At 45.2% G+C, this 12,102-nt stretch overlaps 1 protein-coding gene across 2 annotated transcripts in view; it reads right to left on the bottom strand.

The window, feature by feature from the left end:
• TGFBR2 (transforming growth factor beta receptor 2) overlaps window positions 1-12,102 on the bottom strand; it is a 149,084-nt gene that overhangs the window by 68,488 nt on the left and 68,494 nt on the right. For both annotated transcript variants that reach the window (XM_069212003.1, XM_069212002.1), the window contains exon 2: window positions 4,662-4,839. In XM_069212003.1, coding sequence (XP_069068104.1) covers window positions 4,662-4,707 — 46 coding nt within the window. In that variant the 5' untranslated portion in view covers window positions 4,708-4,839. The remainder of the gene's footprint in view (window positions 1-4,661; window positions 4,840-12,102) is intronic.

Genomic DNA, 12,102 nt, shown 5'->3' on the forward strand with positions numbered 1-12,102 from the left:
ATAGTGTGAATGACGGTGGAATAATATAAAGCTGTGTTTTTCAAATGTTTTAATGTCGCGCCCCTCCCAAAACCCACTCCCCAAAAGTGTTGGGAAAATATCAGGCCCTCCCTCAGAATTTTTCAGAATGATTCTATTAAGTTGGCAGTGTTTAAATATGTGTAGACTTATTTAAACATTGCAGTTAAGTGATGTTACCTTTTTGAAAATGCAATAGATGTTTTTTCTGCCTAAAACAAAGCACAGTTATCTGCATAATGCTTCTTTTGGCCAGAGCCTGAACCCGGAGCCCTCCTCCACCATCATTTGAGATCCCCCAGCTTGAAGGCCCCTGATATAAAGTTTTGTGTGCATTTTTAGCTACGCATAATCTGTGCATGATGGGAATTGTGTGCAGAAAGGCAAAAAATATTCCATTTATACAAGAGCTTACATTTATTCATGATGTATTTTGCTACAATTTAATTTTCTTCGTGAAATAGGTGGTATGTAATTATGCAACATGGAAGAAAGCACAAAAACCATTGTGCAAAAGCCTCGTGTGCAATGTACAATATTATTTAAGAAACGTGGAAATGAGGTGATAGTGAAAAAATTAAAATAAAAGTGAAAAGGAATGTGAAAATAAAGAAACGTCACTACTAGGCTAACTGCATTTTCATACAGAATTAGAGGTAAGGGAGCCTCCACTGCCCCCAGGCCACACTGGAATTTTGAGAGTTAATTGCTAAATTTAGGAACTTTCTCTCTAAACCAAGTGCCCTCATTTTTTAAACAAAAACCTATAATCCTAATTTACTTCTTCGTTTCAGTACAGTTTTTGCTGTCGGGGCCCGCGTGTCTATCTCCAGTGGGCCTCGAGGCGCTTGCGGGAGCTGGAGGAAGAGGGACAAGGGCAGGACATGTAGGCAGGATGGAGAGGGGACAGGTGCAGGAGCCAGTTGGAGTGAAGGTGAGAAGAGTGCGGGTCCAGGTGATGGAGGGGTGGTGAGGATGAGTAAGACAGAAGGACTAAAGGAAGAAAGTGCTATAAGAATGATGTGAGAGGGGAGGCGCTATATATAGGTGGTGAAAGTAGTATGAGGTGAGAATGGAAGGAGTTACAGGAGGAGGGAAGAAAGTAAAACGAGGCAAGCGTGAGATGTACCGAGTGCCAGAAACAATTTAAAGTGGGGAAAGGAGGAGTGGTGGAGGAGGAAAGGAAGCAATGATGCAGGCAGGGGCGTTTCCTCTGCAATGGGGGAGGGGCGTGGCCCCCGTGGCTATGAGCCAGCAGCTGAAAAATAAAAGAACAGCTTACTATCCTTTTATTTTTCTGCAGCTGGCTCAGCCAGCCAGTGAAGAGAGGGGCAGGGCTGGGCCACGGGAGGGGGGAGGGTGAGGAGGAGAGAGTGCACCTAAGTGCGCATGTGTATTTGACCAGCTGTCTCAAGGCGGCCAAACACACATGTGCATTTAGGTTTCTCCAACCTGCCTGCATTGAACAGTCGAGCTCAAGAAACTGCACAGACCCCAGGCTTGTGTATGAGCAGCAGTCCAAGTCGCTCAGACCAATCCTGATGCTGCTTTCATGCTAGGTTTAGCATGAAAGCAGTGCCGGGATTGCTGGGGAGCCTGTGCTGGTGTCCCAGTGAATGCTGGGACACCAGAAGAGGAGTGAGGCAGCAGGAGGTGGCAGTGACGAGAATGGTAAGTGTTTTGTTTTTTTTGTTTCTCCCGTCGTCCTCCCCACACCCGTCTCCTGACGTTTCTGGCGGCCGCCGCTGATGCAGTGAGGAGTAAGAGGAAGTATAGAAGGGAAAAAGAAGTGAGATTAAGATGAAATTAGAAGAGGGTATAGAAAAGCAAAGGAAGTAACGATGAATTGGGAAAAGCGAGGAAAACAGGAGGGAGCTTCGAAAGTAAAGATGGAAAGTACAGCAGAAGAACCAAATGTGGGCAGGGGAAGGAAACAAAAGCAGCAGGGCTAGAGTAGAGTAAAGACGAGGTCAGCTGTCAGGAGATGGAATTTTGGATGTATAGTTAGAGAAAGGTGAACCATTAATAGAGGTAGTACATATGAAAAGTTTAAGAGGAGAGGGCAAAGCAGGTGGCGATGAGGAAGCAGAGTAAAGTGTAAGAGAGAGGAAGGAGAACAGGCACTGCCGTAGGGAAATCAAAGTTAAAGGCAGTAAGAGTAGGGGGAGAAAGACAGTGGGGCATACTTACAAGAAAGCGATAATTCAGCATTGATGCGCCACTTTTCTTGCGTCCCCCTAACACACCATGGTAGTACCGTATTTACAATATGGTGCACCACGACGCATGTTAGCACAATAGCATCAACATTTTGTATGCTATTGTGGCGCATTGGTCGACTAGCACCAAAAATGATGGTGCTTGTCCAGCAATGCGTGGGGGGGTCCATTGAAAACAATGGACGTGTCACTTTACTGCCTGACTGGAGCAGGAATTAAAAATGAAGGGGAAAATGACGCAGTGAAATCTCGTAAATTTCACTGGGACTTTTTTCTGGGCCTCCTAACGGGGGAACTCTCCTCTTGCATACATTATGCCTAGTGCAGGCATAATGTGGTGCAATGGTTTACAAAATGGCGCAATGCAAGCATTGCCTCACTTTGAAAATCTGGTGCCGGGAAAAGGCCTCCTTGACGCCATACTAGAGTAAAAAAAAAAATGACACTAAGGTGGCACAAGGAGACTCTAGAGGCTTGTAAATATGACTCAGTGTTTGCAAAGAGCACAGGTGAAGGGAGTGAGAGGAGGGGACAACAAAGGTGGTGGAAAGGAAGCAAAGGTGAAGGGAGTGAGACGAGAACAAAGGTGGTTTGCAGAATGGAAGCAAAGGTGAAGGGAGCGGGAGGAGAACATAGGCGGTGGTGGAACGGAAGCAAAGGTGAAGGGAGTGAGAGGAGAACATAGGCGCTGGTGTAATGGAAGCAAAGGTGAAGGGAGCGAGAGGAGAACATAGGCGGTTGTGGAATGGAAGCAAAGGTGAAGGGAGCAAGAGGAGAATATAGGCGGTTGTGGAATGGAAGCAAAGGCGAAGGGAGCAAGAGGAGAACATGGGCGGTTGTGGAATGGAAGCAAAGGTGAAGGGAGTGAGACAAGAGGACACAAGGTGGTAGAAAGGAAGCAAAGGTGAAGGGAATGAGAGGAGAACATAGGTGGTGCTGGTATAGAAACAAATGTGAAGGGAGGGAGAGAGAGAAGACAGGCGGTGATGGGATAGAAGCAAAGGTGATTAGAGTGAGAGGAGAACATAGGCGTGGTGGAATGGAAGCAAACGTTAAGGGAGTGAGAGAAGAACAAAGGTGATTGTGGAATAGAAACAAAGGTCAAGGGAGTGAGAGGAGAACATAAGTGGTGGTGGAGGGAAAGCAAAAGTGAGGAGAGGGGGGGGATCCGGTTTAAGGGGTGGTAATGGATTGGAGATGAAAACAACAAGAAGCGGAACATCTGGCAGAGGAAATGAAGTGAAGAAAAGGATGTATCAGTGTCCATAACATTCCTTGCTTCAAGTTGCACAAAACAGGATGAAAATCAGGAGTTACTCTCAGCTAAGAACAACAGAATGCACTAATGTCAAGTAACCACTAGTGTCTGATGAACTCACAAATGCAATATTATACCTGCAGCAATGTGTGCTAAGTTAATAAAAGTTGGCACACCCCTTATAACCACCCACTTAAACGGCACGTCTTTTATTGTCAAAGGTCAGGTCCCTATCTGCCTCTCATCCAGTCTCCTTAGATTCAATCACTCCTTTTCTGTCTGCCAGAAAAGTGCTGAAATGTAGAGCAAATTCATCAGGATACAAGAACCATAACTCTAGCATCTACTTGATCCACCACTAAAACTTAAGAATTATCTGGACAACTTCACCAGAACATCCTTCAAGCAATATTTTAGAACTTAGGGCCGGATTTAAATCTCGGCGGAAAGGAATACTCCATCAGAAACGTGACGGATATCCCGTCCACCGTATTAGGATCCCATTATATCCTATGGGAATCAAAATGTTGCGGACGGGATATCTGTTTGTGACAAGAGTATTCCATCCTTTGAGATCTAAATCAGGCCCTTAGGCAAACTCAGTTGGGCATAACGTCTGCCCCCAAAACCCTCACTGCACCTCCCTCACATAAGAGCCAGGAGTCAATAACCAGAAAAATACACTAGACACAGAGAACAAATCAACAGATGGACAAACAGCACATACCACCAACTACCTCATTTGGGGTATATAACACAGTACCCACAGTTCATCCACCACGATTGACAGAGAGATTAATCTGTGTGATCAAAAAAATCAGGTAGTAATAGTACCATGAATCTGGGAGTTGGTAGGATTTTTAGAGTCCTGGACAAAGTCACATTTTGAGACCCTCACTTTCACCCATAGGCAATCATGCCAATTTTTTTTTATTCTAGGAGCAATCTGGTGTACCCTTTGAAGATGCCTAAAATTACCTTGCAGTAAAACCACCCATGCTCTAAAATAGCTGCAAAACAATTAAATATGTACAAATAAATGTATGCCATGCAGGTTAAGCAACGTTTTCGAGACGGAGCCCAAAACATACTCCCAATCTAGAAACAATTGTAAACGTGCAATAGTGATTTAGAGTTCTAAGTGATTAGGATGATTAAAGCCTTACTGTGGTACGGCGCACGCTTCTTGGCGATGTTCACAGGTGGCAGCATCACTGCAGTTGCTGAAGCATGTGTCGCGGAGGTCACACCAGGGCGATAATAGATCACACCATCTGCACGCCTCTAAGGACTCTGGAGCACCTTGGGGCATGAGTAGCCGGTCAAAATACATCATGCCTTTATCTGGGTGGAGGAAGAAGAGAGGAAGGTTTAATTCTACATCTCCTGTGGCTCGGGTTCATCTTCTCAACAAGCTGCATAGATAACACAGTAGATTGCACAACCAATATCAAGACTCAGGGCCTGATCGGCAGAGGGGTTACTCTGTCACAACGGCGATGGACATCCCATCCACAGAAATATAAATCCCATAATATCCTATGGGATTTAAATTTCAGCGGATGGGATATCCATCACCATTGTGACAGAGCAACCACTCTACTAAACTCTAAATCAGGCCCTCGGTGTCTTGTTTTCTGGAGAATGAAGGACTGCAAACTGCCCAGATCATTCTTCAAGAAAGTTGCTATCTTCTTGTTGGAAATGGTATGGCTTTTCCACTTCTCTCCTTGGTGAATATTCCATTTCTTCAATATTCATCAACAGGAGGATTTTAGGCATCTCCTTAAGATGCCCCACTCCTCTGCCTGGATGGTCCCCCAGTGATAGGCCGTAAACATGGAAAGGAACAGTATCTGAACTCTCAGGGTCTATGTGTGCCAGATTCCACTGATCAAAAGCTAGAAGAAACAATAGAAATATAGCAAGAATATAAGGGCATATATATTTGTCTCCTCTATATTAAAAAAACATATTTGCTGGTGGGGGATGGGGCAATGCTTTACCAATAAATACGACGCCAATAAATATGCCATACATATTCAAGACTAACCATTAGAACAACAAAACTGAGCCTTCCCTAAAGACTAAGGCCCATATTTAAAAGAAAATGACGGAGTGCAACGCTGCACAAAAATCAGCAGCACGGCGCTCTGTCATTTTCACAACGTAGGGGTGCACCGTATTTAATTGAATACGGAGCACCACTGTGTTGTCCACTGTGCTGGCACTAAATTAAGCTGCCAGCGCCAATGTAGGCATCCTTGGACTATCGTGCAAGGATGTCTGCGTTGAGGGGGTTGATTGTTTATGTGTGGGAAGGTGTCCCTTCCTGCACATAAACAATCACTAATGGCGATTTGGCACTTCTATGTGTGCTTCAGGATGCAGCACACACAGAAGTGCCAAAACGTCATTTTGGAATTAATGTTTATGTGCAGCAAGGGGCACCTTCCTGCACATAAACAATCATGTCTGGCATTTTGCGCTTTCTGTGAGTGCTGCAGATGCAGCACACATAGAAAAAGGAAAAAAACGGGGAGAAATAAAAGTATTCCTCCACGTTGCGCCGTGGCGTTAGATTTTGGTGCTGCCTCAGGTTTACGAAATCTCGTAAATCTGAGGCAGCGTCAAAATGCAATGGGTGTTGCTGTGCCACAGCAACACTCATTGCACGCCCCTCTGATGCAGAAAACTGCGTTACATCTCTTTGTAAATATGGAGCAGTGGTTAGCACCACAGGAGCATCACTAAAGTGTTGGTCCAGTGGCGCTAGCGGCTCTTAAATATGCCCTGAGGAGCCAGATTTAGAGTTTGGCAGAGGGGATATTCTGTCACAACGGTGGCAGCTATCCCATCTGCGGAAATATAAATCCCATAGAAGATAATGGGATTTATATTTCAGTGGACAAAATATCCGGAACTGTTATGAAGGAGTAACCCCTCTGCCAAACTCTAAATCATTCCCTAAGGGCCTGATTTAGAGTTTACAAATGTGATGGATATCCTGTCCGCAGAAAAATCATGGAAAGATTGCTTTGTATAACATGCATATACTGTAATAGTGCCTACACTCAGGTGTGTCACGGGTTTGTGCCGGACCCAATGAGTCTAGTTTTTTGGATTTTCAATTCATAGGTGCTGCATGTTATACAAAACAATCTTTCCATGATTTTTCGATCTCAATACTGGACTGTACTCAGGGTGTCTTATGTAATTCTCACTCTCTAACAATACTTAATATTCCGTGGTAATGGATACATGGTGTTGGTCTTCATTTGTCTTGTCATTTGTAGTTGTCACACTTTAATTATGATGATGGGTGGTGATTCTACTCATTTCTTTTTTTTTTTAATTAACAGACTATATATTTTTACAAATGATGTATGTATGTGTTATAACAGAATATTGTTTACTATGATTTTCTCAGCCTTGAAGAAGTCCGGTTTGGATGAAACACGTGTCGGCTGATGGCTTTTGTATTTTGTATCTATTATTGTATTGTTTGTATTGCATCTGTATATTTATGATATTTGTATGTATTATATATAAAAAATTATCTTCTTTTTGGCATCATTGCTGTTCATAAATATCTTTTGTATGTATATATATATACTTATTTTTTATTTGTTATAGTATGATATTAGTACCAACACCATTATAAGAAATACTTCTGATGGTTTAATTTATGGTTTATTTCCAATTTGGCTATTAAGACAACACTTGTCTTTAAACCTTTGATAAATTGAATTTCTTTAGTGTGCTCCACTAATCTTGTTTTTGTTTACTGAGGAAAGGGATGCTTGCATAACTCAATAACCTACAAAGAAACTAGACTGCTACATTTGCAGCACTTAAGTCATTCTGTGTGAGGGCTAAACTGGGATGCTCACAACAGGGAGGGTGGGAGTCAGCTGGGGATCTTTGCTCTGGGCCAAGTGGTTTTAAGGGTCCAGCATTAGCTGCTATACAATTCATTTATATAATAAACCATTAAAAAGCAGGCCTGGACTTTCCATGTACGTTGAGGCAGCTATTGTGGTCTCAACACTAGGTGATAAATACTGTATTTTTTCCTTTCTATGAAAATTGTTTTCTTTTTACAAGGGAAAAGCCAGAGTGGAGCCCCAACACTTTTTTGACACATGCCCCACAAAATTCTGAAGGATCTCCTCTACACTCCTCACCTTCCAGGCTGACCTCAGCTTTTTACCCATTGCTTTTCTGCACCATGTGGACAGAAGAGAAAAGGGGATTGGTATTTTTTCACTGGTGGGGCAGGAAGACTGGTTCTTTTTTCCCTTAGTAGAAGAGAGAGGAAGGTCCATTGCTTTAAGAGGGTAGGTTCATTCCACAAGTGTCAAAGATAGGCAATAGTTGTCAAAGAGTCTTTTGGGTTAGAAGAGGCCTGCATTTCTTCTGTGGTGGGTGAATACAGAAGAGGAAATACTGGGTGTATATGTCTATCCTCACTGATTGCCCTCCAACACATATAGACAAGTATCCTCCAGCCGGATGGGGAACCAGAAGAAGCCCTGGCAAAAAACGCTCAGATCATCCCTGCTTTCTTCGTCACAATATCCATCCATCCATCCTCCAGCTCTCCTCTCTCTACTCTCTGGTCACTTTCTTTCTACCTTCCCCCTCTTGCACCCTCCTGCCCCCGCTTTCTTACATCCTCCCCAAACCTGCTGCAATTACCGCTGGGGTGGGGGAAATTCACAGGGGCACCAGCAGCACCCTCAATCGTCCAATACCAGCCTCCAAGGTCTCCACCCCGCTGGGGAAATGCAAAATGGAGTGAAAAGCCTGTCCGGCCCTGATGACCAGGAGTGCAACCAACCACAGTAAGCCCATTGTTATTCCACCAAATGGCTGTGGCTTCCCGGTGACAAATCAAACAACACTATCTGCCCCACTTTCCACACCCCTTGTTGTGTGTGCCCTCCCAGGATGCCATGGGCATCCATGCTCCAGATCCCAGCCGAAAGCAGCCCATGGCATGAACCTCTTCAGTTTCAGTGTAGGAGGACCATGAGGTCCCTGCAGAAGAAAGTACGCAGAAGGTTTTACACGGTTACATTGTAGAGTTCATGGACCTGGAAGGACTGTGTCAATGCCTTCAGTTTCAGTGTAGGAGGACCATGAGGTCCCTGCAGAAGAAAGTACGCAGAAGGTTTTACACGGTTACATTGTAGAGTTCATGGACCTGGAAGGACTGTGTCAATCCCTTCAGTTTCAGTGTAGGAGGACCATGAGGTCCCTGCAGAAGAAAGTACGCAGAGGGTTATACATGGTTACATTGTAGAGCTCATGGACCAGGAAGGACGGTGTCTGTCTGCAGTCTCGCTTGTGAAAGACGGCTTGAGCTTTGCTCTGTTTTCACTCTCTGCCAATCAGATCTTCTCGGTGCCCTTTTCAGACCTTTCCCATGAACGACTCAAAACAAACTAAATGGTAATACTACAGCAGACACCGACCACAACTAAGGATTGTCCACTGCAGAGCTACCACAGCTGGACACCAGTGGCATAACGAAAGTGGAGGGGCCCTCTGCAAAGAACATGGAGGGGACCCCCCTCCGGACTCACTCAGGCCCCTGGAGCTCTGAACCCTCCCCCCCCAGCCACAGGGGCTGCGGGGGCCTTTGTTACACCACTGCTGGACACAAAGTAACACCGCACTGCTGTGACATCACACGTGCACAAAGTAATTACATACTGTTGTGCCACCACAGCTGGACACCAGTGGCATAACGAAAGTGGACTGGGCCCTCTGCAAAGAACATGGAGGGGACCCCCCTCCAGACTCACTCAGGCCAGGTGCTGTGCCATGGGGGCCCCCTGGAGCTCTGAACCCTCCTCCCTCAGCCACAGGGGCTGCGGGGTCCTTTGTTACGCCACTGCTGGACACAAAGTAACATCACACTGCTGTGACATCACACGTGCACAAAGTGACTGCGTACTGCTGTGCCACCACAGCTGGACACCAGTGGCATAACGAAAGTGGACTAGGCCCTCTGCAAAGAACATGGAGGGGACCCCCCTCCGGACTCACTCAGGCCAGGTGCTGTGCCATGGGCCCTCCCTGGAGCTCTGAACCACCACCCCCACCCAGACCACAGGGGCTGCGGGGGCCTTTGTTACGCCGCTCCTGAACACAAAGTAACATCACACTGCTGTGACATCACACGTGCACAAAGTGACTACATACTGCTGTGACATCACTGTTGGACAGCTACAAAGTGCTTGATGGAAATGATCTCGAAAAACTGGTAAAAGCACGTCTGTGACATCACAAAAGGGGATGAACCATATGCAAATCAGCCTTGGTCTTGCTTCAAAAGAAATAGTCCAGAGTACTTAGGATGGGGTGGGAACATAAAAACCAACTCATTTTTTTTTCTTATTTCACGGCACAGGGCGCAGGGCATGAATAACGACCACCTGTACCAAAAATACAATTGCAAATCATATGCAGCCTTACATAAGGAATAAAAAACTCTCCTTTGTACATTAGAAGGCTACTGCAAGTCAAACAGGCATTCCAAGACCATAAAGAGGAACAAGGCAGAAGGCTAGTTTTATTTTTAAAGACATGGAACGAAAGAGAAGATGACCTGCAATTGCTAGAACAAACAAGGAAGTAGTTTGAAAATAAAAAAACAGCAAGTAATTGTTGCAAAAAGATTTTGTTAACAACGTATTTTACTTCCCTTTAAAAAAACAGCTGTTGTTCAGAATGTGTGGTAACATGCTCAGAGGTTGCTGCTTTCATGTAAGCATCCCTATCAAAAAGACGAGCTCCATAAAAGTATCCTTATCTGCTAATGGGAGGTCCTTTCAGGGTTTTTTTTTTGCAGATTTATGTAGCGCGAACGCTTTACACGGGTACCAGTTACATAACACAAAGACACATTCACTTTTTGGCAGGCACGGGCTCTTAAACCAGCGTTTCACAATGTCTACAGTCTCTGGTATTCTGAGGTCACTACTCAACTATAATAACTTATTACAGTAGCGGTCCCATTTTTGCACTACAGTTTGCTGGTGATGTCACAACTAGAATCTCATACAACATTTAGAGACAGCTTTCTATTTAAATATTGCTTGCTTCGCTGTGTCTTCTAATGAACCCCTTGAATGTCTTGTGATATAATGATTTCATATATTGATCGGTGTGCATAACGTCCTACAAGCCTCCGTGTGAAACCGAAACAGTGCTGCACCATTCCACAAAATGCAACCGAGGCGCTATAAAGCCGGATCCTACATTCAGGCTCAGCCTTTTCATACTTAACAAGTGTGTGAGGAGCAAATTTGACTGTTTTCCAAGTCATAACATTAGTGTTCTTGGTTTTAGACAGTCACGTGAGCTACTGAGTGAAGGGAGGATGTTTACTGGTATTTTCCATTGTGCTCATGGCGAGGCCTCTCCCAAGGGAGGCACTTCCGCCTGACTGCTGGCCCAGGATGGGATCTCATGTTTGAGTCAGGCTGGCAGAGAGTGGGCGGAACTTCCCACTGCTGGATCTGGTCTGAGGATGGAGCGTTCCAAGAGGCGCAAAATGTTCCACGGGAAAACATATACATCTCAGAAAAAATTAACTCCTTGGAAGCCAGTTTGGACATCGGGGCTAGGGTAGGGCAAGGACTTTGGAATGGAAGGATTCCACCGACAGGGAGTACCAGACTGCTTTTATGTAAATAAAATGTGTCTTGACCTACCTACCAACCCCCGTCTCTCCCATTAAGGGTGGGATTGGATACCCAAGCATCATAGATTTGATACCCAAGCATCATGGCTTATGCGCTACGATTTGCATGTTAGGGAAAAAAGAATAAACTAAGGGGTTTATTTACAACTGGCTTGCTCCGCAGGTGCGTGAAATTTTGTGGCCCACCTGCGGCGTGTTGTGCAGGCCCATATCTACAAAGCGACACAAAGCCATTTTGTGTGGCTTTTCATGGCCTTGTAAATACTGTGTATGGCAATGCAGCGCAGGCTGCTGCGTTACCTTCCACTGCATCAGGGAGGCGTTCTATGAGCATTGCGGTCGACTTTCCCACACAACACCCATGGGTTTTGGTGCATTCCCAGATTTACAAGGCATTGTAAACCTGGGAACATGCCAAAATCTTACGCATCCCCAGGGGAGGCGCAAGGAGGAGAAATATCTACATTTCTTCTCCGTTTTTTTTCCTTTTTTATGTGTGCTGCGTTATGCAGGACACACAGAAAGAGGAAATGGCCTTCAAGGATTCTTTTTGTGCAGGAAGGTGTGCCGTCCTGCACAGAAACAATCCTGTCTGCGACACAGGCATTATTGCACCATGGTGCAAAGGTGCCAGCGTGGGTGCTAGGCGGCCGATTGTGCACCAGTGCAGGGGGAGATGCCAGAAATGCGCTGTATTTTAGAGATACAGCACGTTTTTGCAATTTCTCTGTGGCGCATCGCAGGAAAGTCACTTGCGGCACCGCCCTGCGCCATGGGGCTTCTAAATAATCCTACTTCTGTCTGCCAGTGTTAATACATCTAACTCATGTCTCTTTGGAGCGGGCTTTTGCGCCACAGTAGCCATGTTCCTGGAAGACTGATAAAAGCTG

The sequence above is a fragment of the Pleurodeles waltl genome, chromosome 10 (assembly GCF_031143425.1).
Source record: "Pleurodeles waltl isolate 20211129_DDA chromosome 10, aPleWal1.hap1.20221129, whole genome shotgun sequence".
In the NCBI taxonomy this organism is placed as follows: domain Eukaryota; kingdom Metazoa; phylum Chordata; class Amphibia; order Caudata; family Salamandridae; genus Pleurodeles; species Pleurodeles waltl.